The following is a 26,679-nucleotide window of genomic DNA, read 5'->3' as shown; positions in this document are numbered from 1 at the left end:
TATTGTTTATGTCTTTGGCCTTATTTATTAATTTTATTTATATTTAGCTAAGTTTATTAGTCTGATTTGGGCACGATGATTTAAGCATGACCACTTAAACTCGTGAGGTCTAATTGATTCTAATATCTGCATGAATATGATCCTGATACACTAGGTTTGATTCAAACGGGTTGGGCAACTTGATTAATTAAATAATCACTAATTGGTTAAGGGGTTTTGACCACAAGTAAGCTTTGGGCATAAGGCGAAAGAAATTTCGGTTTCGAAGAATACAATTGGTGTTGGATCGCGATTTGGCTTTGCCCATTCGAGAGGTTGAATTGGGTCTTTCTATATCTAAATGCTTTTTGGGCATAATTCCTTCAAGCGAGAGGCCAACGCAGAGAGAGCTTATGGGTAGAATAGTTAATTCCATTAATTGATAATTTCTGGGTTATACACCGAAATGAAAGATTGGATTGGGTGCTTTAGCGTGTGCTACGTATGACAATAGAGGCATTATTGCTCTTGACCTATAACCAATTGATATATACATGTAGTGAATATGATTGCACCTATGATCGTGTAACGTTCATGTTTAATCAATCAAGTCCAAATTGGGTTTCATTTATCATTTAACCAAATTACTTTATTGTTTCAGTTCAACTTTTGTTATCGTTTTGCCCATAAGAGTAGTCATAGCAGGTGACAGAAATCAACTATTTTTCGTAGTGACACCGTGATAAAAAAAAAAAAGTTATAATCAATTCCATATGAATTCGATCGTGAACATGCTGCTAATTATTGTAATTATGGACACACGACAAATTATTTGAGCGGACTTCGTCAGCTTGCTTGATTGGTAAACTTTGTTCAAGTTCATTAATAGCTTGCTTGAGTCTACTACTAATTTAAAGGTGAATACAGTATACAAATATTGTCATTTAATGGCTTGCTTACTAATGTAAAGGTGAATACAAATACGTTGGATATGATAATTTTGATCTATAATACATTAAAGGCTCGCTTGCTACGTGGTATGGGACAAGTCATGATATTTTTTACTTTGATATCTATTAAATTTATTAGATATTTATATCATGTTTGGTAAGATATATATACAAAAGATATTTTACGCTATCACATCTCCCAGATGTGATACAAAATTCAAAAAATATGGATAATAAATAACAGACCATGAATCTATAAAAGGCTTTGAATTTTGAAGCAAACAACATATTAAGGTATTATATGTATTTATCAACACTTATCATGCATAGCAAACAAGCCCTGAATCGATCATATATCTGTACTTTCCCATCTTCGATTATAGAAACTCAAAAATGTTAAAATGAAAAATTTTCTTTTAAATAATTAAATATTTAAAAAGAAAATATATGCACTGATGTATTATGTACTCTCTCCGTCCACTTTAAGTGTCTTATTTTTCTTTTTGCATTGTCCTACTTCAAATATCATGTTTACCTTTATAAAAAGAAAAAAAAAAACTCTCAAAAAGTGAGAATTTTTGAGATCCACGTCACCTTTTCAACTCTATACCACACAACTTAATACTATAATTAATATTTCCATAAATAATCGTGTCAAAAAAATCAGGACACTTAAAGTGGGAAGGAAGAAATATAATATAGTGCATTTTTTGGTAATTATGTGATATGTAGCAAACCATACAGGATTAGGTATGTAGAAAGTAAGCTATCGAAATATAGCAAACCACACATAATTATCTTTTAGAGATGTGAATCCAACTCGAAACTCATAAGTTGATAAATATATATTAATAATGTAATAAGGTTATGATTGAAAATTTTAATTTATCTCAAAAAATTACAATTCTAATAACATGTAAATAGCTTTCAATCTAATAAAGTTGGTCCGGAAATAACACGAGTCATATAGAACTGACCTCCAAATTAGTGAGTTGACCTGATTAAATGCACAATTTACTCATTATGTGATTTTCAAACTTTATTACTTTACTTTTGAAAGTAAAGTAAAAATAACAATTTTCATAAATTTTGTAAAATATATTTTGATGTTCAATATTCAAAAGATATACTCATCATTTCATTTATCTGTATTTTTATTCTTACACTTAACATAAACCGTTTAGTAAAATGATTTTCATTTAACTAAAATATGTGTATCTTTGTCTCTCTAAGAGTCATATAGTTATTATGCAAGTCGATGTTGATATGATACTTATATAATACGGATATTCTTTGTTACAATTATAGATTTATTAATAAAATATATTTGTTTTGTCCACAAAAAATAGTTCTCAAATGGGACAATACGAGTTTTAATAAAAATAGTTGAGTGTATTGTGATTGGAGATAAGCTCCATTTAAAAGGTAGTATTAATAATGATAATTAATTGTATTATGAGTTAAGAAAGAGATCCGTCGTGTAATAGAAAGTTTCAAAAAATAGAAAGAGATTAATTTTTATGAACATCCCAAAAAATAATAAAAATAGAATACTAATAAATGGACCTAACTCACGGTGATGACCCAAATTAATTTCTGAATTTTAGATTAACTAATTGGATCAATCGAATTTGAAAATTTATTTTTATTTATTACTCCCTCCGTCCCAATAGTAGTGTCTCATAATTTTTCGGTACAAAGATTAAGAAATGTGTAAAAAGTAGATAAAATGAGTTGATGAAAATTATTTAAATATTAGGTATAGATAGAGAATATATTGACAAAAAGAGAATGAGATATTTGTATTGGAACGTCCCAAAAAGGAAAGTGAGACATTACTATTGGAACGGAGGGAGTATTTTTGAAAAAAAAAAAAATCCAAATTCAACTGATCCAATTAGTTAATCCAAAACTCAAAAGATTAAGATTAGGGTCAGATAATTTTTAGGCCGAAAAAATTAATATTCCCCCGTCCCGCGAAGCATGATTAATATTTTTTTAGGGTTTTCCTGTGAAACTTAATCAATTTCATTACATGACAATTTTTTTTCTTCATTTTTTCACTTTTTCATCTACAATATTTAATATACTAAATACTAACTTTTTAAAAATTCGTGTCAAAAGATAAAGTGATCAAGCTTGGCGGAACTGAGGAAGTACAACTTAACTTGAATAATTCTTAAATGTCGACAAGATAAGCTAGCCTAAATCCAAGCAAATTGGCCCGATCACTCCAAATTCTATCCGATGAAATGAAATAGTCTCCAATCTTAAACCGGTGAACGGCGGATGCAAGCGCCACGTGGCAGCTCCTCATTACCCCACAGCAGATAAGATAGCATGGCAGCTAAACCCTTCGCTGAAATCCCACCACAGCCAAAAACCGCCCCCGATAAAAACCCTCAAAATGCCTCCTCCGCCACCACACAATGCCACTGTAGATGTTATCCGGCGGCGAACGGCGGCACCTCCAGCCGCGGCTGACGGAGCCGAGCAGCTACGACGCGTCGGCCACTCCCAGAGTCCTCACCGTGCTCTCCTGCGTGCTGGAGAAGCTCGTCGCTCGGAACGACCAATTGAGCGGCGGAGGCTACGGGAAGAGGCTGAGCGCGTTCCACGGCGTCCGATCGCCGGCGATCGGGCTGGATAAGTACGTGGAGCGGATCTACAAGTACACGAGCTGCAGCCCGTCGTGCTTCGTGGTGGCGTTCGTCTACATCGACCGGCTGCTCCACCGCTATCCGGATTCGCTGGTGGTCTCGCTCAATGTTCATCGATTGCTCGTCACCAGCGTCATGATTGCTTCCAAAACTCTCGATGATGAGTGAGTTTTTTCGGTTTTGGGATTTTTCTTTTTCGCTTTTATTAATTTCGAAATTATTGGTGCGCATCTATTTACCTCTTTACAGTCATCTATAATTCATTTATGGAGAGTTTAAATTGGAGGATTAACCTTGATAGATAAAAATAATAAAGTTAATTTCTTATATACTTTGATGGATTGCAACCTGCCATATCCCAAAACTTTAATTATTTCTATCATTTAAATTAGTTTTACTTGATTCTTAATTTCTTATCCCATAAAAATGTTGAAATTTAAGATATTCCATTCTTGAGAATAAAAATAATCAATCGCCTCCTTATTTTTTTGAAATCTATACATTTATTGTGTAAGAGTGCTTCCATGTGAGATCGATATCAATCAGTTCTAACAACTATTTTTTACCGCCAAATTTTAAAAAATTAGTTTTTTTCTTTTCCAACTATAATCCCATATTTTCGGACACTCCAATTTATCCAAATACGGTTTAGTTTCTCAGCCCACTTTAAAAACATGATACTTTACCAATTTCTTTTTTTTTCTTTCTAAAATGTGTATAATTTATATAATATATAAAAAAAGAGTTTGTCCTCTATTTCTTTCCTTTCTTTTTTCTCTCTCTTCTCTCATCAATTTTTATCACTATTTTTATTTTTTTTTCTATATTTTAATTCTTTTCTAAATATTGTCACATGATTTGATTTTAAAAAAATATGTAATATGCATTTTAAATTTAATATAGTATAAAAATCGTGAAAATGAATTTAAAGCAAATAAGTTATGAAAAAAAATTAAAGATTAAAATATTTTATTTCTCTCTTTATTAAAATTTTACAAATTTTCATTTATGTTTGTGTATGAAAATATTTATTTATTTATTTATTTATTTATTACGATGTGTAATACTAGATAATAATGCTAATTTTTATTATAGACTTTTTTTACATTTATTTAATAACTTTAATTATCATTACGCTTTATACAAAGTTGAAAATTTATATTTTCAAGTTCAGGCTTTTATTAAGTAATTGGCGTGAAATGTTTTAGTTTATTTTATTTTTAAAATATATTTTGTATTTATATATTTTAATTTTATTTAATATTTTTATTTATTTATTTAAATATATTATTTAATTTCAATGTTCGTCGTGCATCGCACGAATGGTTCGTGCTAGTACACATATAAGAGATACTCCGCCAAAATTATCTCCAAATTTTTTCCACCAATTTTTCACTCTCCTCTTTTTTTTTCTGGTTTAATTATTTTCAAAACATCTTTAACTTCGATTCATAAAGAATATTCAATATAAATATTAAATTAAAGATTACGAGAAAATTTTTAATTCAATGCAAGATTGGAAAAAATGAATTTGAAATGATTGTCTAAAATGTCAAAATTAATATTTGATATCTCTCTTATTTTTAATACTATTGAACATCATACTCTTTTTTATTTTGTTTTCATTTGTTGGTGAAAAAATAAGTAGATACCATTTTTTTCTTTCAAAAAAATTTTCATGATTGTTTAAGTATAATTATCTTAAGTTAAAATAATTGTAAATTGTAATAGTTTTTAATGCAAAATAAGGAGAAGAAAATTTGTATAATTTTGATATGAACTTTTAAATTAAAATGTATTATATATATATATATATATATATATCTTAAAATTAGAATTTAAAATATTAAATAGATCTATTTAATGTCTGACGAATTATTTATTTGTTTATATAAACATTTTTATTGTTATTTTTTTATACTATTCGTATTTTTTTTCTAATTTTTTAAATTAATATTAAGCTGTTTAAATATGAATTTTTAATAATAACATTGTTTGGACTTTAAGAGCCGAAAATTGTTACATTAAATTATAGTAGTTATTAGTTTTATTATATTGATGATGTAGTTACTAGCTCAAAATGAAATTGACTTAAATTATTTAATTTATAATTAATTAATTTTAATTATTATTATACAATACTCATTAAATTATATAAATAAATATTATACTCTTGAAGTTGATAATATTGGTATTTTACACTATTTTGAATCAAATACTAATATTTAAATTAACATAAAGCTTTTTGTTACCAAGAAATCTAACTCATAATGACAATTTGACATTTTTACATAATTTTAAATTTTAAAAAAGGGTAAATATACCATGAACAGTGCATCGCACGAGATGGTATACTAGTTACACATAAATACATATACTTTCACTCCATGGTCCAATTATCCTCTTCTAAATATATAGTTTATGTTTGAATTTAATACCTTTTTCTCATGTTATTTTTTGTTTATTAATAGAAATATTACAAACAATTTATAATATTGCAGACACTACAACAACGCATTCTACGCTCGAGTTGGTGGGGTGAGCAATTCGGAACTAAACAAGCTAGAACTCGAGCTACTTTTTCTTTTAGATTTTGATGTTACTGTTAGCTCTCGAATTTTCGAGAGCTATTGCCAGCATTTGGAGAAAGAAATGCTCTGCAACGATCTCGTCGAGAGGCTACCGGCGCCGGGGATAACCATCTCCGTCGACGATGTCACTGAGATTTCTGTGGGAGACGCACAAACTTCTTCACCACCCATCCTAGTCGATTCATAGATAAGATTGTAGTGACCCGCTCTTTTATATAATTTAAATCCAGTAATGAGTGTGTATTTTTGTTCATCAGTGAATGAAAACGGATATTATTCTGATATGAATTCAGCTTATGATCCTGAATTTATATTGTTAAAGCAGTTAATGATATTATTTCAGAGTTATAACTGACTTAGCAAGTCACGTTATTTATTTAAGCGAGATGGAATTAGATTTTATTTTTACTCAAGTTGTGGATTATTTCCGACTCGTGAATTAATTAAATCTGCGGATTTAATTTATATATTAGAACAACGAACGAATTAAATCTACGGATTTAATTTTGATTCATTATATAACTTATCGATTTTAGCGAGATATCACATGTCGAAATCGAGATTTATGTAAATACAGTATCAAGCAGAATCGAAGCCAGTATTTTATTTCAGTTACTGAATCACAGAGATTTGTTTATTACAATATATATATATATAAAATACTACAATCTGCTTCGATAAAACAGTATTACACGCACACAACATATTTTTTACAACTACCAGTAACAATATACAATATTCCAATCACATTGATACATTGATGTCCACAACTCATAATAACATACAAAGTCATCAGTATCATTACACAAACTTTCTTTTTTTCGCTCCACCATGCTTTTCTCCCCATTCATACAACACCACCACTACACTCCTACCTCCCCCACCACTACACTCAAGTCTTCACCAATGAATTATTAGTATCAACCCCAGCCAACAAACAGCTCTCAATCTCACTTCATTTCACCGAAAAATATCGAAGAGCAGCCCCAATTCATTCTGCTAAGATCTCAAGGTAAGGCTTGGCCTCAATATTTATCTCTTTTCATCAAGTTCACCTACATTAACAGAAGACCAATTCATTTCAGTCATTTCACAAGCTATTCGAACTTCATCAGCCACCCATCAGCTCGAAAACATTCAAGGTATTCTACTATCTTGAATATTCAATTCAGTTCACATCCATGCTTAGCATAATCACAGTTCATTCAACAACAACAATACTCAAGGTATTTATGATATCCCAGACATTCATCCAGTCCACATTCATACCAATAACATGACAAGGGCTATTTGATAAGAAAACCTTTCCATATATGATAGACAATAGCTAAAGCACAAGTTCCGTAGCAGAGCATAGACCAACTCAAGAAGAATCACATTGATGTAGCTAAAACAAAGACATCTCACACTCTATAAGGCAGAACACCAATCACTATACTTGTATGTAAGAACTCAAGGGACTCAACATAATAAGCACAACAAGGAAAATCAAAATTTAAAATAGAGTAGATGGGGACTTAGCTTTTAGAAATGAGGGGCGCTGCTTTGCTTAGTCAAGCCGAGATACGATATCTGGACGGCAACTCGCGGGAACAGCAGCGTCGACGGCGTCGAGCGGTGAAAGGCAGACGACTCCCGACCTCGGCGATGGCCCTCGCCGATTCTGGAGTAGCAGCAGCGGCGGCGTACCCATTACCCGAATCCAGCAGCAGCGTGGCGAGGCTCAAACCTTCGACCCCGGAGAAAATAGCAGCAGCAGCTCGGTGCGCCGCGGCAGTGGAGTTTCAGGCGGAGACGATTTCTGACTGAGGAACTTGGGTTTCTTCCCTTTTCTTTTCCCTCGACCTTCAAGGAAAGGAAGTGAGGTGGGAGGGGGAGCAGCCGAGGATCGGCGCCCTCGGCGGGCTGAAGACCGGCGGCGCGGCGAAGCCGGTCCTCCAGTCGCAGCGGAGGCGGTATCCTTTTCTCTGGCAGAAATTAGGGCTTCTTCGTTCTTTCAATAGATTCGAGGGAGAGAAGAACGGTTGAAGCCGAGAGGAGATGGGCGAAGGGAGTGTCCGAGTCAGGCAGAGCAACGACCGGCGACCGTTCGCCGTCCTTCCATGGGCAGCGGCGACGGCGGCGATTTCTAAATTGGGAGGGGAGAGTGACAGCTCTGTTTCGGAGAAAATAAGAAGGACGTTGAGGGATTGACGTTGACGAGGAGAAGCGGCGAAGCGTCGACCTCGCCGGGCTCCAGAGCTGCGGCGGCAGGCGCCTCGGCTGAGGCCGGTTGGAGGCGGCGTACTCCTCGGCTGGGGGGGGCTGATCGAGAGAGAGAGATATAGGTGGCGTCTGATTTGAGGAATTAGAGAGAGAGATCGGTCCTTGAGAGAGAAAAGGGATGGACCGAGAGTTGTTGGGAGAGAAAGAGAGTTGGGCTCTCAAATTTTAAATGATTGGGCCTTGTTTTTTTTTTTCAGTTGGGCCGAAAATTTTTAGTTTTGGGCCTCTTCATTTATTTTACTTGGGCTTTTAATTATTTTGGGCACCTATTTTGGGCCGAATTAAATCATCTGGGCCGTGTTATTTCTTTATTTTGGGCCGAGTCTTGGGCCGATTTTTAATAAGAAATGGGCTACCTTATTATTTAATTGTGCTGCAGTTCAAAGAAAAATGGATACTTATTAATTAGACTATTTATTTAGTTTAATTAATTATTTTTCTCAAAAGATGATTTATATAATAATAATAATATTGTATTATTATTATGTGCATATTTTAAGTAAAATTTCTTATTATATGCTAAACATGACATGAAATTGTATTTTTTTAATTGCAATAAAAGTATTTAATTGGTTTTAATTATAAATCCAATTATTAAAGAAAGACGAGTAAGAATATTGTTGGTGTTCTTAACTCAAGAGAAATGTTTTCAATTATTTATTAAATTTTGAAAAGCCCGATAATTTTACGAGATCACACCTCGATTAAAGCCGAGTTAGTTCTTTATTTTCGATCGAGTACAAATGCGAGATCTATTTTACAATTAGAATATTCCGATGGGAAAGGAAGAATCACAGTTCTATTCGACCGCGTTGGACCTCGTTTGATTTATTTAATTGAGCCCAGTTAATCAAATTATTTATTTATTGGGCCAAGATTTATTTAATTACTTGAGCCGATGAATTATTTCAATTGGGCCTCTCATGTTAATTATTCAAGCCCACTTCTATTTAATTAATTATTAGGCTGTCTTATGTTGATCCTTTTAATTATTTAAATCTTATAACATTACTTATTCCTATTTATTAAGCCCGATTAATTATGAGGTTATAAAGCGAATAAGTCGAAGTTTTTATTTATTTCTTTTCTATCGATTACCTCGAGTAAGATTATTTAATCAGTGGAGTATAACATCCTGAAGAGAATAGATTAATTTTAGTTAATTATCCGGTTTCATGAGACGAGACTTAGTTTTATCCGATAGCTTGGATTTATAATAGAATCTTCCAGATTATTATCTCAGAATAATAATTCATGCATAAGGATCATACATCATTAATTCTGTATTCTCATTATTTGAGGATTTTACTCGAGCAGTATCTTATTTATATTCTCGTAATAAAGGTCAAGCACGAGATTAATAATCAGTCAAGGAGCTACTGTACCACAAAAAGTTTCTAACAGGTGGGCATTACTTTCATATATATCAAATGAGTTTAAAATATTACGTTCAAGCAAGTTATTTCATGATTAAATTAATTGAAGTTATTTCAAATATTGTCTTGCCATAAAATATTTAAATTTCAGTATGATATCTATCTGATGTGACTTTTATCATGTAATCGAATTCGGGTCTTGAGCAGTTGATAGCTATCCTGCCAGGGCTAGTGTACACCAGTGACCGTGAGTCATCTAGCGGGTTGGCCGGTCAAGTGACCGTGAGAGGTGGCCACCTCTCCGGCACAAAGTTCCAGATATGATAGATTACAAGAGAACTTAGACTGATCAGTCGAACTTTAAGAATCACAAATGAATTTAGTAAGCTTGGGCCTTTTAGCGAAAAACTCCCTTGCTGTACTGTTTATTATGGCTTGACAATTTACAGTTTTGAAGCATGTATTTTATACTTAGGCATACGTGCCCACTGAGTACTTTTGTACTCAAGCCCTGCATATATTTCTAAATGTGCAGGTTGAGCAGCTGCCGATGGTGATGAAGTGACGAGCGGGATTCTTTTGTTTTATTTTGTATTAATGAACTCTAGGGTTACATGTCTTCATACATGTAATCAGAATCATATTCCGCTGCGTACTCAGAAGTTTTATGTTTATTTGGCTAAGTCAGAGATATCTGAACTTACTAGTTATTTGAGTCTATACGACTAAACTTCTGTTATATTATAAATATCCTTTTTTTTAAATGATGAAATGCGATCCTTCCTTGTTTGATTATCCCCTTTCTACCCCGCTTCTAATCTTCCCCCATTAGTCACGTTTTCCCCGGCTTAATTATCCTTAATTAGGGTCGGTCGTGACAGAGTGGTATCAGAGCAGTTCATTTGCTCTGAACCCTAGAGTTAATAAATTTTTCTAGTATGATCACTAGTATGAAAGAGTCAGTCGGCAAAAGCTCAGCACTTCATCACATCGCTATGCTCAACAGAAAGGAATGCAACAGAAAGTTTTGAATGTTGAAGTTTATATTTCGCCTTGATGCAAATGTTGATTTTACTTATGCCTTTTTATGGAGATGTTACTCAATGAACTTAGATGCGCTAAGGATGCATGATCACTGTTATGAGCACAACAATAGAAGGAATTTAGCAAGAACATTTTTGCTTTTCTCTGTAAATTGAGGCGATGAGTAAGTTACAAAGTTAGTGAACCAGACGAGAAATCAACAAACAAAATACAATGGGGAGTAAAGAAAAGTGTCACACACGAGATAGTGACACGGGCATAGATCTTCGTTCGGATTATTCACGCGAGGCGGATACCGAATCAACTATTGCCTTAATCAGAGTATAGTGGAAACACTTTTCATAGTAATAAGAATACCCTACATAGTTTGGAAACTGCAACATAGCGGAGTTATCTCTTTTCAAAAACCTAGTTAGTACTAGTTGCAGCATATTTAAGACTTCACGAATTATATTCGAGTCTAGTGTTAGGCTATTATGATTATAATACCGTGGTTTGAATTTCGAGACCTCAAGTAGAATTATTACCTTACTGTTATAGATATGTTTGAACCCTACTGTTTTTGCCACCTATTTTGATATTCGTGAGTTTGATTATGCGACCTTCATGTATAGATGGCAAGGATGCGCTTTACCAGACGACGGCCGTTGCGTCGAGATGCTAGTCCGGATACTATCAGGAACTCATATTTTACTTATCGCCGATGCCACGGTGATGACTTAGGCCAATTCTTGGCCGGCTTCCATCGACACTGGGTCGCTGCAAGAGACCATGGGATATCGGACTATGACGGAATGGAGCGGCTAATGGATTTGCTGCCATCAGAATGGCAGGGATGGGCGAGGATGATTTCCGCTCACTACATCACTCGTTCTGGCAGGTCCTATGATTTGCATTATGACTTCTCTGGATTTACTGCTGAGATCCAGGCACAATTCACTCGTTGGGGAAATGCTCCTCGAGGGCCGTATATACGTCCGGGAGACCTTGCTCGAGTCGGAGTACTTTCGCCCGACGAACTACTGGACCCACTTCCGGAGCTGACTCCACCAGCAGCCCCTATCTTAGGGCAACCCAGGAGGCACGACGCTGAGGCAGGCCCCTCTAGACCTCAAGCCTACAGAGATTTTCCACCTGGCACGGGTTCAGTGCCATTAGTCTGTGAGCCACCATTGTCATCGAGGCAGTTGAGCAAGGCAGAGATAGCAGCCGCTATGGCCGACGTGGACAGAGTCTTAGCCGATACCATGGATTTCCTCAATAGGGGAAAAGTCCCGGCCATGGACGACCGCCCAACTCTTCGAGTCACCTTGAAGATGATTCGCTCAGCCATCATTGGCCAGGCAGCAGGTGAAGGAGGGGGTGAGTCGCACCCATCTGGCGGAGAAACAGATGAAGACCCAGAGGAAGATCCGGAAGAGGATCCAGAGGAAGACAGCCATGCCCCGACCCAGGGATCTTGTACCCGATCTTCTTAGACCGGTTTATATATATATCTAATAGGATGATATTTAAATATTCCAGAAACATAGATTGTTCTGATGCTTTTGTATGCCATGTGTCGGCATAGACTTTTGACTAGTATTAGTACGGAGACGCGAAACCTTGGGACGTTCCGTGACTGAGTAGTTTTTGTAATGGCTCACTAGGTAGCCAGTTCATCATGTGTGGTACTTGGATAGATCTTTGAATCTAGATTTTATGATGATGTAAAGTCCTCATTGAGGCAATTTTTTTTTCTATGGTATATATATGGTGATCTTATTGGTTTTTCGCAGCAAGTCGTTCCGCTATGTTTTATTTATATATTCGCTTAAGTTTTAGCAAGAGCAGAACTCGATGAGTTAAAGAGTAACTATAGAAATGATAGTATGACCTTATTGTTTTTTTTAATGCGCTGACAACTTGTGTTAACCTAATAGAATGCCGCCAAAACGAGGACGACCAAGAGGAGGGGGCAGGATTCCCCGAAATGAAAGAAGAGGCCCAGAAACAGGGCCAGAACCGGAACCCGAAATAGTTCAACCACCTGTTCAGCCAGAACGACGGATTGAAGAATTATTCTTGCGACAGAACCCACCTACCTTCAACGGGACAGGAGACCCGGCAGAAGCTGAAACTTGGGTTCGCGCTATTGAACGCATTTTCAACTTCTTGCGTTGCACCGACCAAGAACGTCTGACTTGTATGTCCTTTCAGTTGACTGGGTCAGCTGATTTCTGGTGGGAAGCACGGATGAAAACGATGACAGCAGAGCAGTTAGAAAATCTGACCTGGGAACAATTCAAAGCTGGTATATATGACAAGTATATACCCAAGAGCTACCGCAAGAAGAAGGAAGCTGAATTTTACAATCTAAAGCAAGGGAAGATGTCGGTAACTCAATATGACAGGATGTTCTGCGATATGTCTAGATATGCGCCGGAACAAGTGGACACAGATGAGAAGATGGCTGAAAAGTTTTGTGCTGGTCTGAGGCACGAGATTAGGATGGCCTTGGCAAGCCATGGAGGATTGTCTTACACTGAGTCGCTCAGCCGAGCGTTAGACATTGAGGCAGCCATGCCAGGAGAAAGACTTGCAACTGTACCTGCTCCAGCACCTCTACATGATCAAAATCATAATCAGAATTTCAAAGGGAAGAGAAGATGGGACAACAATAACCCGAACCAAAGCGAGAAGAGGCCATGGCAGGGACGGATCTTCCAGTCACAGGGCTATGGAGGTCAGAGTGCACCGAAACAGATGGGAAATAACCAACAGAGGGCCCCACATTGCCCCAAATGTAACAAAAATCATGTGGGAATCTGTAAGGCCGGCAGTGATAGTTGCTATATCTGTAACCAGAAAGGGCACTATGCAAACCGGTGCCCGAATAAGCAACATGGAACGAGTTCAAGGCCAAACCCACCTATCCAGGCTCCGCATCTTCGAGCAATTCAAGCTTTGCCCCAACCATACCCAAGGCAGCAACCACAGTATCAGCAGCCACAGCAGCACCAACAGCTACAGTACCAACCACAACCTCAACAACAGTATCAGCAACAGGCCCGCCAACAACAGCAGCGACAACAGAAACAACATGAAAAACCTCGTCATGCTAGAGCCTATGCTATGAGGCAGAAGCAGCCCGAGAACAACCAGGGAAACCTGGCAGGTATGGGCATGCTACTCGATACTCCTGTTGTACTTCTATTTGATACGGGCGCATCGCATACTTTCATTTCAAGTACATGTGTTGATACATTAAAACTTAAAATGGAAAGAGCTGACCAGGAGTTGAGTATATCATCACCTATAGGAGGAATGACGACAGTAGATCATGTGTGCTTGAACCTAGAACTGAACATAGGGTCACACAAGATTGTAGTAAACAACTCCTATGTTATACCGATGGGAGATGTGGACATAATCCTAGGAATGGACTGGCTAGCTGAGAACTATGCCACCATCCTTTGTAACGAAAGACGGATATCGTTTCGACCCCCAGGAAGGGAGCCGTCACATTTCCACGGAATTAGTATGGGAAGAAGAAAGATGATCATCTCTGCCCTACAAGCAACGAAAATGATGAAGAAGGGATACCCAGCTTACCTCGTATACTTGCACGGAGAACTGGGTACTGAAAAGAGTATAGAAGATGTAGCAATTGTACGGGACTTTTCAGATGTATTTCCAGAGATTCTGCCAGGGCCACCACCGGACAGACCAATTGAGTTTACCATTGATTTGGAGCCCGGGGCAGCTCCCATTTCGAAGGCACCATACCGGATGGCTCCTAAAGAGTTGGAAGAACTCAAAATACAACTGCAAGAACTTTTGGAACTTGGATTCATTAGGCCAAGTGTATCACCTTGGGGTGCACCTGTACTTTTTGTGAAGAAAAAGGATGGCACATTGAGAATGTGCATAGACTATAGGGAACTGAACAAAGTGACACTGAAGAACAAATATCCTTTACCAAGGATAGATGACCTCTTCGACCAGCTCAAGGGAGCAAGCGTGTTCTCGAAGATTGATTTGCGGTCTGGTTATCACCAGCTGAAGATTCGACCAGAAGACGTACCTAAGACGGCATTTCGAACTAGGTATGGCCACTACGAATTTGTAGTTGTGCCATTCGGGCTAACTAATGCGCCAGCCGTGTTCATGGACCTCATGAATCGAGTGTTCCATCCGTATTTAGACAAATTTGTCTTGGTATTCATAGATGACATCCTGATCTACTCGAAGAACGATAAAGACCATGAGGAACATCTCAGAATTGTTCTAGAAACGTTGAGGACAGAGCGCCTTTATGCCAAATTCAGCAAGTGTGAGTTTTGGCTCAGCGAAGTCACGTTTTTAGGACATATTGTATCATCAGAAGGGATTAAAGTGGACCCTGAAAAAGTGCAAGCAGTGCGCGAATGGAAATCGCCTACTAACCCTAATGAGATAAGAAGTTTCTTAGGATTGGCAGGTTACTATAGGAGGTTTATGGAAGGATTTTCCAAAATTGCAAGGCCAATGACGCAACTACTCAGGAAGGGAATAAAATTTTCTTGGACAGAGGAGTGCGAGAAGAGCTTCCAAGAACTTAAGGAGAAGTTAACTACGGCACCAGTGTTAGCCGTCCCAACAGCTGATAAGGAATATATGATCTACACGGACGCGTCCAAAAATGGACTTGGTTGCGTGCTGATGCAAGAAGGAAGAGTGATAGCATATGCGTCACGACAGCTTAGGCCACATGAACTGAATTACCCGACTCATGATCTGGAGTTAGCTGCAGTGGTGCATGCGCTGAAGATTTGGAGGCACCACCTATATGGAGTTAGGTGTGAAATATTCACAGATCATAAAAGCCTGAAATACTTTTTCGAGCAAAAGGACCTCAACATGAGACAGAGGAGATGGCTCGAACTAGTGAAAGACTATGACTGCAGTATTAACTACCACCCAGGCAAGGCCAACGTAGTGGCTGATGCATTGAGTCGTAAGACCCAATCTAAATTGGGAGCTCTCATCACTCGAGAGACGGTGCTCATAAGGGAATTTAGCAAAATGAGCATAGAAGTGGTTAAACCACCAGGGACGATAGCAAGCGTTGTGGCAACAGTACCTAACTTGAGGAAGATGATCGTAGAAGCACAAAGAAAAGACGGGAAGATGGAAAAACTACGGGAAGCAGTAAGAAAAGGAGGCGTCAAGAATTATCAAGAAGCATCAGATAATGTTATCCTCTTTGAAGGAAGAATATGCATCCCCCACGATGATGAGCTTAAGGATAAAATCATGAGTGAGGCTCACAATACCCCTTATACTGCTCACCCAGGCAGTACTAAGATGTATCAGGACCTAAAGAAACACTTTTGGTGGGAAGGAATGAAGAGAGACATAGCGTCATTTGTGGAGAAATGCCTAGCATGCCAACAGGTGAAGGCCTTACATCAAAGGCCATATGGAAAACTACAACCGTTGGAAATTCCAGAATGGAAGTGGGAGCACATCGCAATGGATTTTGTGACCAGTTTGCCCAAAACAAAGAGAGGGAACACTGCCATTTGGGTAATAGTGGATCGACTCACAAAATGTGCTCATTTTATACCAATACCGATCACACATGGGTCAGACAAGCTAGCTCAGTTGTATGTTCGAGAGATTGTACGTTTACACGGTGTACCCGTGTCGATCACTTCAGACCGAGACTCAAAATTTACTTCTAGATTTTGGATGAGCTTACAGAAGGAGTTAGGCACGAGGTTAAATTTCAGCACCGCCTTCCACCCGCAGACAGATGGGCAGTCTGAAAGGACAATTCAGACCCTCGAAGATATGTTGAGAACAGTGGTCCTAGACAGGGGTGGAAGTTGGGAAGCAGTGCTGCCGTTGATTGAATTTGCCTATAATAACAGTTATCAGGCGACTATTGATATGGCACCATATGAGGCATTATATGGAAGAAAATGTAGATCACCGCTTTATTGGGATGAAGTGGGTGAGAGAAAAGTTTTAGGACCAGACATGGTAAACGAGATGGTTGAGATAGTCCGCCAGATCAGAGGGCGAATAAAAGAGGCACAAGATAGACAGAAATCTTACGCTGATGCACGTCGAACTGAGTTATGTTTTGAAATAGGAGACAAGGTCTTCCTAAAGGTATCTCCTACCAAGGGGATAACTAGGTTTGGTGTCAAGGGAAAACTTAGGCCCCGATTCGTAGGACCTTATGAGATTTTGGAGAGAATAGGCCCAGTAGCCTATAGGTTGGCGTTACCGCCAAGCTTTGGAAACGTTCACAATGTTTTCCACGTATCACAACTCAGGAAATACGTTTTCGATCCAAAGCACATAATCCACCAAGAAGAGATGATCCTTTGTCCAGACTTGAGCTATGAAGAAAGACCAGAGGCCATTCTAGATCGAAAAGTACAACAACTCAGGAATAAGGCAATCACATCAGTGAAAGTCTTATGGAGACACCACGGACAAGAGGAAGCCACGTGGGAGCTTGAAGACAAAATGAAGGATAAATACCCCGAACTATTTTAGAAGAAATATGCAAATTTCGGGACGAAATTTTTGTTAAGAGGGGTAGTATGTAGTGACCCGCTCTTTTATATAATTTAAATCCAGTAATGAGTGTGTATTTTTGTTCATCAGTGAATGAAAACGGATATTATTCTGATATGAATTCAGCTTATGATCCTGAATTTATATTGTTAAAGCAGTTAATGATATTATTTCAGAGTTATAACTGACTTAGCAAGTCACGTTATTTATTTAAGCGAGATGGAATTAGATTTTATTTTTACTCAAGTTGTGGATTATTTCCGACTCGTGAATTAATTAAATCTGCGGATTTAATTTATATATTAGAACAACGAACGAATTAAATCTACGGATTTAATTTTGATTCATTATATAACTTATCGATTTTAGCGAGATATCACATGTCGAAATCGAGATTTATGTAAATACAGTATCAAGCAGAATCGAAGCCAGTATTTTATTTCAGTTACTGAATCACAGAGATTTGTTTATTACAATATATATATATAAAATACTACAATCTGCTTCGATAAAACAGTATTACACGCACACAACATATTTTTTACAACTACCAGTAACAATATACAATATTCCAATCACATTGATACATTGATGTCCACAACTCATAATAACATACAAAGTCATCAGTATCATTACACAAACTTTCTTTTTTTCGCTCCACCATGCTTTTCTCCCCATTCATACAACACCACCACTACACTCCTACCTCCCCCACCACTACACTCAAGTCTTCACCAATGAATTATTAGTATCAACCCCAGCCAACAAACAGCTCTCAATCTCACTTCATTTCACCGAAAAATATCGAAGAGCAGCCCCAATTCATTCTGCTAAGATCTCAAGGTAAGGCTTGGCCTCAATATTTATCTCTTTTCATCAAGTTCACCTACATTAACAGAAGACCAATTCATTTCAGTCATTTCACAAGCTATTCGAACTTCATCAGCCACCCATCAGCTCGAAAACATTCAAGGTATTCTACTATCTTGAATATTCAATTCAGTTCACATCCATGCTTAGCATAATCACAGTTCATTCAACAACAACAATACTCAAGGTATTTATGATATCCCAGACATTCATCCAGTCCACATTCATACCAATAACATGACAAGGGCTATTTGATAAGAAAACCTTTCCATATATGATAGACAATAGCTAAAGCACAAGTTCCGTAGCAGAGCATAGACCAACTCAAGAAGAATCACATTGATGTAGCTAAAACAAAGACATCTCACACTCTATAAGGCAGAACACCAATCACTATACTTGTATGTAAGAACTCAAGGGACTCAACATAATAAGCACAACAAGGAAAATCAAGCTTTAAAATAGAGTAGATGGGGACTTAGCTTTTAGAAATGAGGGGCGCTGCTTTGCTTAGTCAAGCCGAGATACGATATCTGGACGGCAACTCGCGGGAACAGCAGCGTCGACGGCGTCGAGCGGTGAAAGGCAGACGACTCCCGACCTCGGCGATGGCCCTCGCCGATTCTGGAGTAGCAGCAGCGGCGGCGTACCCATTACCCGAATCCAGCAGCAGCGTGGCGAGGCTCAAACCTTCGACCCCGGAGAAAATAGCAGCAGCAGCTCGGTGCGCCGCGGCAGTGGAGTTTCAGGCGGAGACGATTTCTGACTGAGGAACTTGGGTTTCTTCCCTTTTCTTTTCCCTCGACCTTCAAGGAAAGGAAGTGAGGTGGGAGGGGGAGCAGCCGAGGATCGGCGCCCTCGGCGGGCTGAAGACCGGCGGCGCGGCGAAGCCGGTCCTCCAGTCGCAGCGGAGGCGGTATCCTTTTCTCTGGCAGAAATTAGGGCTTCTTCGTTCTTTCAATAGATTCGAGGGAGAGAAGAACGGTTGAAGCCGAGAGGAGATGGGCGAAGGGAGTGTCCGAGTCAGGCAGAGCAACGACCGGCGACCGTTCGCCGTCCTTCCATGGGCAGCGGCGACGGCGGCGATTTCTAAATTGGGAGGGGAGAGTGACAGCTCTGTTTCGGAGAAAATAAGAAGGACGTTGAGGGATTGACGTTGACGAGGAGAAGCGGCGAAGCGTCGACCTCGCCGGGCTCCAGAGCTGCGGCGGCAGGCGCCTCGGCTGAGGCCGGTTGGAGGCGGCGTACTCCTCGGCTGGGGGGGGCTGATCGAGAGAGAGAGATATAGGTGGCGTCTGATTTGAGGAATTAGAGAGAGAGATCGGTCCTTGAGAGAGAAAAGGGATGGACCGAGAGTTGTTGGGAGAGAAAGAGAGTTGGGCTCTCAAATTTTAAATGATTGGGCCTTGTTTTTTTTTTCAGTTGGGCCGAAAATTTTTAGTTTTGGGCCTCTTCATTTATTTTACTTGGGCTTTTAATTATTTTGGGCACCTATTTTGGGCCGAATTAAATCATCTGGGCCGTGTTATTTCTTTATTTTGGGCCGAGTCTTGGGCCGATTTTTAATAAGAAATGGGCTACCTTATTATTTAATTGTGCTGCAGTTCAAAGAAAAATGGATACTTATTAATTAGACTATTTATTTAGTTTAATTAATTATTTTTCTCAAAAGATGATTTATATAATAATAATAATATTGTATTATTATTATGTGCATATTTTAAGTAAAATTTCTTATTATATGCTAAACATGACATGAAATTGTATTTTTTTAATTGCAATAAAAGTATTTAATTGGTTTTAATTATAAATCCAATTATTAAAGAAAGACGAGTAAGAATATTGTTGGTGTTCTTAACTCAAGAGAAATGTTTTCAATTATTTATTAAATTTTGAAAAGCCCGATAATTTTACGAGATCACACCTCGATTAAAGCCGAGTTAGTTCTTTATTTTCGATCGAGTACAAATGCGAGATCTATTTTACAATTAGAATATTCCGATGGGAAAGGAAGAATCACAGTTCTATTCGACCGCGTTGGACCTCGTTTGATTTATTTAATTGAGCCCAGTTAATCAAATTATTTATTTATTGGGCCAAGATTTATTTAATTACTTGAGCCGATGAATTATTTCAATTGGGCCTCTCATGTTAATTATTCAAGCCCACTTCTATTTAATTAATTATTAGGCTGTCTTATGTTGATCCTTTTAATTATTTAAATCTTATAACATTACTTATTCCTATTTATTAAGCCCGATTAATTATGAGGTTATAAAGCGAATAAGTCGAAGTTTTTATTTATTTCTTTTCTATCGATTACCTCGAGTAAGATTATTTAATCAGTGGAGTATAACATCCTGAAGAGAATAGATTAATTTTAGTTAATTATCCGGTTTCATGAGACGAGACTTAGTTTTATCCGATAGCTTGGATTTATAATAGAATCTTCCAGATTATTATCTCAGAATAATAATTCATGCATAAGGATCATACATCATTAATTCTGTATTCTCATTATTTGAGGATTTTACTCGAGCAGTATCTTATTTATATTCTCGTAATAAAGGTCAAGCACGAGATTAATAATCAGTCAAGGAGCTACTGTACCACAAAAAGTTTCTAACAGGTGGGCATTACTTTCATATATATCAAATGAGTTTAAAATATTACGTTCAAGCAAGTTATTTCATGATTAAATTAATTGAAGTTATTTCAAATATTGTCTTGCCATAAAATATTTAAATTTCAGTATGATATCTATCTGATGTGACTTTTATCATGTAATCGAATTCGGGTCTTGAGCAGTTGATAGCTATCCTGCCAGGGCTAGTGTACACCAGTGACCGTGAGTCATCTAGCGGGTTGGCCGGTCAAGTGACCGTGAGAGGTGGCCACCTCTCCGGCACAAAGTTCCAGATATGATAGATTACAAGAGAACTTAGACTGATCAGTCGAACTTTAAGAATCACAAATGAATTTAGTAAGCTTGGGCCTTTTAGCGAAAAACTCCCTTGCTGTACTGTTTATTATGGCTTGACAATTTACAGTTTTGAAGCATGTATTTTATACTTAGGCATACGTGCCCACTGAGTACTTTTGTACTCAAGCCCTGCATATATTTCTAAATGTGCAGGTTGAGCAGCTGCCGATGGTGATGAAGTGACGAGCGGGATTCTTTTGTTTTATTTTGTATTAATGAACTCTAGGGTTACATGTCTTCATACATGTAATCAGAATCATATTCCGCTGCGTACTCAGAAGTTTTATGTTTATTTGGCTAAGTCAGAGATATCTGAACTTACTAGTTATTTGAGTCTATACGACTAAACTTCTGTTATATTATAAATATCCTTTTTTTTAAATGATGAAATGCGATCCTTCCTTGTTTGATTATCCCCTTTCTACCCCGCTTCTAATCTTCCCCCATTAGTCACGTTTTCCCCGGCTTAATTATCCTTAATTAGGGTCGGTCGTGACAAAGATAACTTGCTTTGATTTTCTTTTTCTTATTTTTGCCCTAATCTGTAAAATATGCCATATTTTTTCAATTGAGCTGATTTACAAAAGTTGTAATAGTTGTGTACCCCCTCTATCCACGAAATGAGTACCCATATTTCCTTTTTCGTCCGTCCACGAAATGAGTACACATTTCCCTTTTTGGCAAGTGTACCCCACACATTTCTTTAATTAATACACTAAAAAGTGGGACCCTTAAACTATCACTACAAGAAATCGCCAGATTAGCTACTGAATTTAACTATGGAAATTATTTCGTAGTTAATTAGTGACGGATTACTAACGGAAACATATTAATTTTGATTTTTTAATTAATTTTAAATATTTCGTTATTAAACCGTAGCTAAATAGCCGTTAAAATATCATGGGCGTTTGTTGGAGGTTGTGATTTTGGAGTATCTTGGGCTACCAACCAAAAAAACCACTTTGTTCAAGTGTCAATGGTTTGACCCTTCTCCAACTTGGACATTTGTGGATCGAGAATTCAAGTTGGTTTCCATCAACCAAACTCATTTATACAATAAATATGAACCATTTGTCCTAGCATCACAAGCTATTCAAGTTTATTACTGCACATACCCAAGTAAAAATGTGACTAGGCGAAACTGGTTGGCAGCTTGCAAAGTGAAGGCAAGATCGCTTGTAGAAGTTTCGAGCAATGAAACTTCTTTGCCTTTCCAAGAGGAGTTGTTTACCCAAGTACATCATACAATAATAGATGATGATCCAATTCCCGTTCATCTTGATGGTGGCTTGGTAGACATGGTAGAGGATGAGGATGGAGATGAAGATGCAATTCATGAAAGCATTCTGGAAACATCATCCTCTGAAGCCGATGATTTAGATGATATAGAATAGTTATTATTTTGTTAGTTCTTGTCAACATTTACTTGTCTGTTTCATTTTCAAGGTACAATGCATGTTATTACTAAGCAATCATTTTCTCTCTATTCTTTTTATGATCATAATAATTATTAATTATTATATCGCTATCATATATCACTATCATATACCATTTTTAGATAGAAGATGAGTAGTACTGCTTCGCATCCCACCGACTCAGACTCGACTGAGTCTCATGCTACTGAGACCCGTGCTACTGAGACACACGTTTCTGAGACGCAGACGTCGGCAGTCCGTCCAGAATTAGCACCTGACGGTAGGCGGATCTGTTGGTTGGAAAATGGGTATGTATATATGTTTGTCGAATTAAGTAAAATGTTTTGATATATTTAATTTGAGTTACTAATATTGAATTCAATACTTTATAATTCAGCATTTTGAGGCCGACTGAGAACATCCGACGTACAACTACTTCAAGCTTTCAAGGCTTCATAGATCCTGAAGGCGTCAATTGGAAGAGTTTGTCGCCCAGCACCATAGACATATATTATGATGAGTTTAAGGTATATTATAGTAATTATTTAGTTTAGATATCATTAAATTTATACTAACTTCAAATTCAAATGTTGTAGAAAGCTTTTACATGGGATGGGGAAGTTTACAGCTCGGACGTCATTCGTAAGACATGGATCTCACAAGCTAGGCATGCTTATAAAAATTTTGTCCATGGATGTAAGGTTATTATCGATGAAGGGAGCAGACCTCAATTTCTTCATAAAGACATTGTTACAAAGTGGAAGGAATATTGGGCGACACCTGAATTCCAAGTTAAGTCGCAGCAGGCGAGCAAGAATCGTCGATCTGAGCCTGCTGGTCCAGGTACAGGGATATCTATCCACTATGGAGGCTCTCGCAGTGCTATTAGTCATGCTGAGCATGTGGTAAGTTATTGCAAACGTGTTTTTATCTTTTTAAAAAATTCAATAATTCAATAATTTAATTTTGAATCATCTTTCTTTATTACAGGCTCGAGAGAAGAACATTTCTATCGCAGATGCACATTATGATACTTTCATGAGGATGCACTTTAAGAAAGGACAGTTCGATGGACGGGCACAGACTCAGGGTGTAAGTAATATGAACATTTTAATTATTCTAAGCATTTAATTCTATTTTATCACATTTTAAGTTGTTTGTAATGCATCTAAATATAGCTTGAGATACATAGTCGAGTCGAGGAGTTACGCTCTACTCTTGGACGAGATGTCACTCCAGATGAGGTCAGTCAGATCTATAGGGAGGTGGTGACGCTAGATCCGAAGGGGCGTAGACTCGGATTGGGCATTATGTCTCAGATGCGTTCCACTGGTTCAACGAGCACTCATTCGACGTGCTCGTCTCAATTTTCTTCAGCAGCAGTCTCAGCTCAGATTGCACAGCTCCAGACAGAGTTAGAGCAGACACAACAGAGAGAGGCTACTCTACAAGCTACTCTACAGGCTGAGGTGCAGGAGCGACGACGAAAAGAAGCAGAAATGGAGACTAGGTAGTTGGAAATGCAACAACAAATTTCTCAGCTTATGAAATTCTTCCAATCATCCTCAGGGTCGTTCCCCCGTTCCTCGTCTCCACCCTAAATACATGTTTTGTACTTATTATATATTGTTATTAGATTTTTATTTAGATGTTTATGAATTTATTACACTAACAGGTATCCTTTATGATATTTTATTAGTTTGATTTTGAGATGATTATTAATTTAAATATTGCACTGATTTTGTATTTATTAGAAAAAGGTTTTACTGTGAAATATTAAAAAAATAAAAATAAAAAGTATATATATTGCTACGGTTTTACTACTGAATACTAAAAACAATGCAGGTATGTAGCTACGGTTTTGCTACGGAACAGAAAAAAAATAAAAGAAAGTATCTGTATATAGCTACGGTTTTGCTACGGAATATTAAAAAAAATAAAAAAATACTATATATAGCTACGGTTTTACTACGGAAGGTTAAAAAAAAATAAAAAAATACCTATATGTAGCTACGGTTTTGCTACGGATTATTAAAAAAAATATAAAAGAAATCTATATATAGCTACGGTTTTACTACGGAAGGTTAAAAAAAATAAAAAAATACCTATATGTAGCTACGGTTTTGCTACGGATTATTAAAAAAATATAAAAGAAATCTATATATAGCTACAGTTTTACTACGGAAGGTTAAAAAAAATAGAAAAAAAAAACCTGTATATAGCTACGGATTATTAAAAAAAATGAAAATAAAATGTGTTTATGGTTACGGTTTTATGACGGAATGTAAAAAAATTACAAAAATGAAAAAGTAAAATAACGACGGTATATTCCGTTATTAAACCGTTGTTAAATTTAACGACTGAATATTCCGTAACAGGTGAACAGTACGACCAAGCATATCGCGACGCTTGTCATTTTGTGGTAAATTTTGAAATTTTCGTAGTTAATCATTTTTTGCTACGGTTTAGCTACGAAATTTTCCATAGTTAATTTCAATTTTTTTTGTAGTGTATTCACACTACACTCCATATATTTCTTAAAACTCGTGCCGTCCACAAATGGGTACTCATTTCTTGGACGGAGGGAGTATATTTCTATCATTATATATAGTTAATCAAATAAAGTTTGTATTGACGATTTATTATTAGAATAAATCTAGAGTAAAATTTTGAAGTAGCAAAAATGAAGCATAAAACACAATTTATGGCCACACATTGAATTTTTTTTTGGCTATTTTTATTGATTTTGACGTTTTTACCCTTAATGAGGCGGACCGGGTAGGATCAGGCACGCGAGTCGCGTGCCGGGTCGGGTTAGACACTTATGGCACTAATAGTGTCATAAGTGCCAAGATTTTACTTTGGTTTTATTTTGGATTTCCGTTGGTATTAGTGCCATAAGTGCCAACGAAAATCCAAAATAAAACCAAGTAAAATGATCCTTTTGGCACTTATGGCACCAATAGTGTCATAAGTGTCATACGTGCAACACAAATACAGAAACAACAACAATAGAATCAAGAAATCATAAATGGATAATCTAAACCCTAAATGGAACATCTATACCCTACGGGGAAGTGTTTAAAATGGTTCTTTTGGCACTTATGGCACTATTAGTGCCATAAGTGCCAACGGAAATTCAAAATAAAACCAAGTAATAAAATGATGCTTATGGCACTTATGACACTATTAGTGCCATAAGTGCCAACGCGCAGCGGGCGCTGGCTTTTCCCCGCGAGAGCGCAACTCACCCATAAGCTTCCAGCGGCCGCGCAATCATCCAGCGGTCGCGCAATCACCCCAGCAGCCGAGTAAAAAGAGCAAATTAGACATACCACCTAATTAATGACCATATTTTGATGTTTTAAGATTAGGGGCCAAAAATTGATTTTTAATCTTCATTATGGCCATTTGACTACATTGTTTCTTAAAATAATACACACTAAAAAGGAAACAAAGTGAAAGAGCCGAAAAAAGGAAGAAAAAATAAGTTAAAAAAGCAATTTTCAAATCAAACGGATTGAAGAAAGAAAAATATTGCTTCCGTCTTATTATTATTGGTCTATTTTTTTTTATTTGATTGTCCCATTAATATAAGTATGTTTCTATTTTTAATAATAATTTTATATTTATACTATAAATAATATGGTCCCATACATCTTCATTCATTATTACAATAATTTTATTTTTCTAAATACATGTGCCCTAAGAGCATCAGCAATGGGGAGCTCAATAGTGGGTGTGAGCCCCCACCAATGCTGCACCCCCGGTGCGCGAACTCGGAGCACCCCTCCGCTCCGGGTGCAATGGTGAAAAAGGGGAGGGCGCGTGCAAGCCACTCCCCTATCATCCACGTGGCAAATTATAATTGGGAAGATAGGTTTGTTTTAGAGAGCCAAGGATGAGTTCTCCCATTGTGGAGAGTGGGTGCAATAGTGGTGGGGACCACAATTGTGAGCCAAGGTGGGCTCACCGTTGTGGATGCTCTAAG

At 37.3% G+C, this 26,679-nt stretch overlaps 2 protein-coding genes across 2 annotated transcripts; both read left to right on the top strand.

Annotated features, from left to right (window-relative positions):
• Positions 1-3,295: 3,295 nt before the first annotated feature.
• On the top strand, positions 3,296-21,859 carry LOC131004537 (cyclin-U1-1-like). The gene is made up of 3 exons (XM_057931244.1): positions 3,296-3,753; positions 6,091-6,375; positions 21,775-21,859. The coding sequence occupies exons 1-2, from the start codon at positions 3,371-3,373 to the stop codon at positions 6,365-6,367; spliced, it is 660 nt and encodes a 219-aa protein (XP_057787227.1). The 5' UTR covers positions 3,296-3,370; the 3' UTR covers positions 6,368-6,375; positions 21,775-21,859.
• A 972-nt stretch (positions 21,860-22,831) lies between these two features.
• Positions 22,832-24,416, top strand: LOC131004536 (uncharacterized). The gene is made up of 5 exons (XM_057931243.1): positions 22,832-22,996; positions 23,086-23,215; positions 23,285-23,593; positions 23,679-23,780; positions 23,867-24,416. Exons 1-5 carry the CDS (start codon positions 22,839-22,841, stop codon positions 24,200-24,202), a joined length of 1,035 nt encoding a protein of 344 aa, XP_057787226.1. The 5' UTR covers positions 22,832-22,838; the 3' UTR covers positions 24,203-24,416.
• The last annotated feature ends 2,263 nt before the right edge of the window (positions 24,417-26,679 follow it).

The sequence above is a fragment of the Salvia miltiorrhiza genome, unplaced genomic scaffold, assembly GCF_028751815.1.
Source record: "Salvia miltiorrhiza cultivar Shanhuang (shh) unplaced genomic scaffold, IMPLAD_Smil_shh original_scaffold_419_1, whole genome shotgun sequence".
Taxonomy (NCBI): domain Eukaryota; kingdom Viridiplantae; phylum Streptophyta; class Magnoliopsida; order Lamiales; family Lamiaceae; genus Salvia; species Salvia miltiorrhiza.
This window is presented reverse-complemented; position numbering and strand designations above follow the sequence as displayed.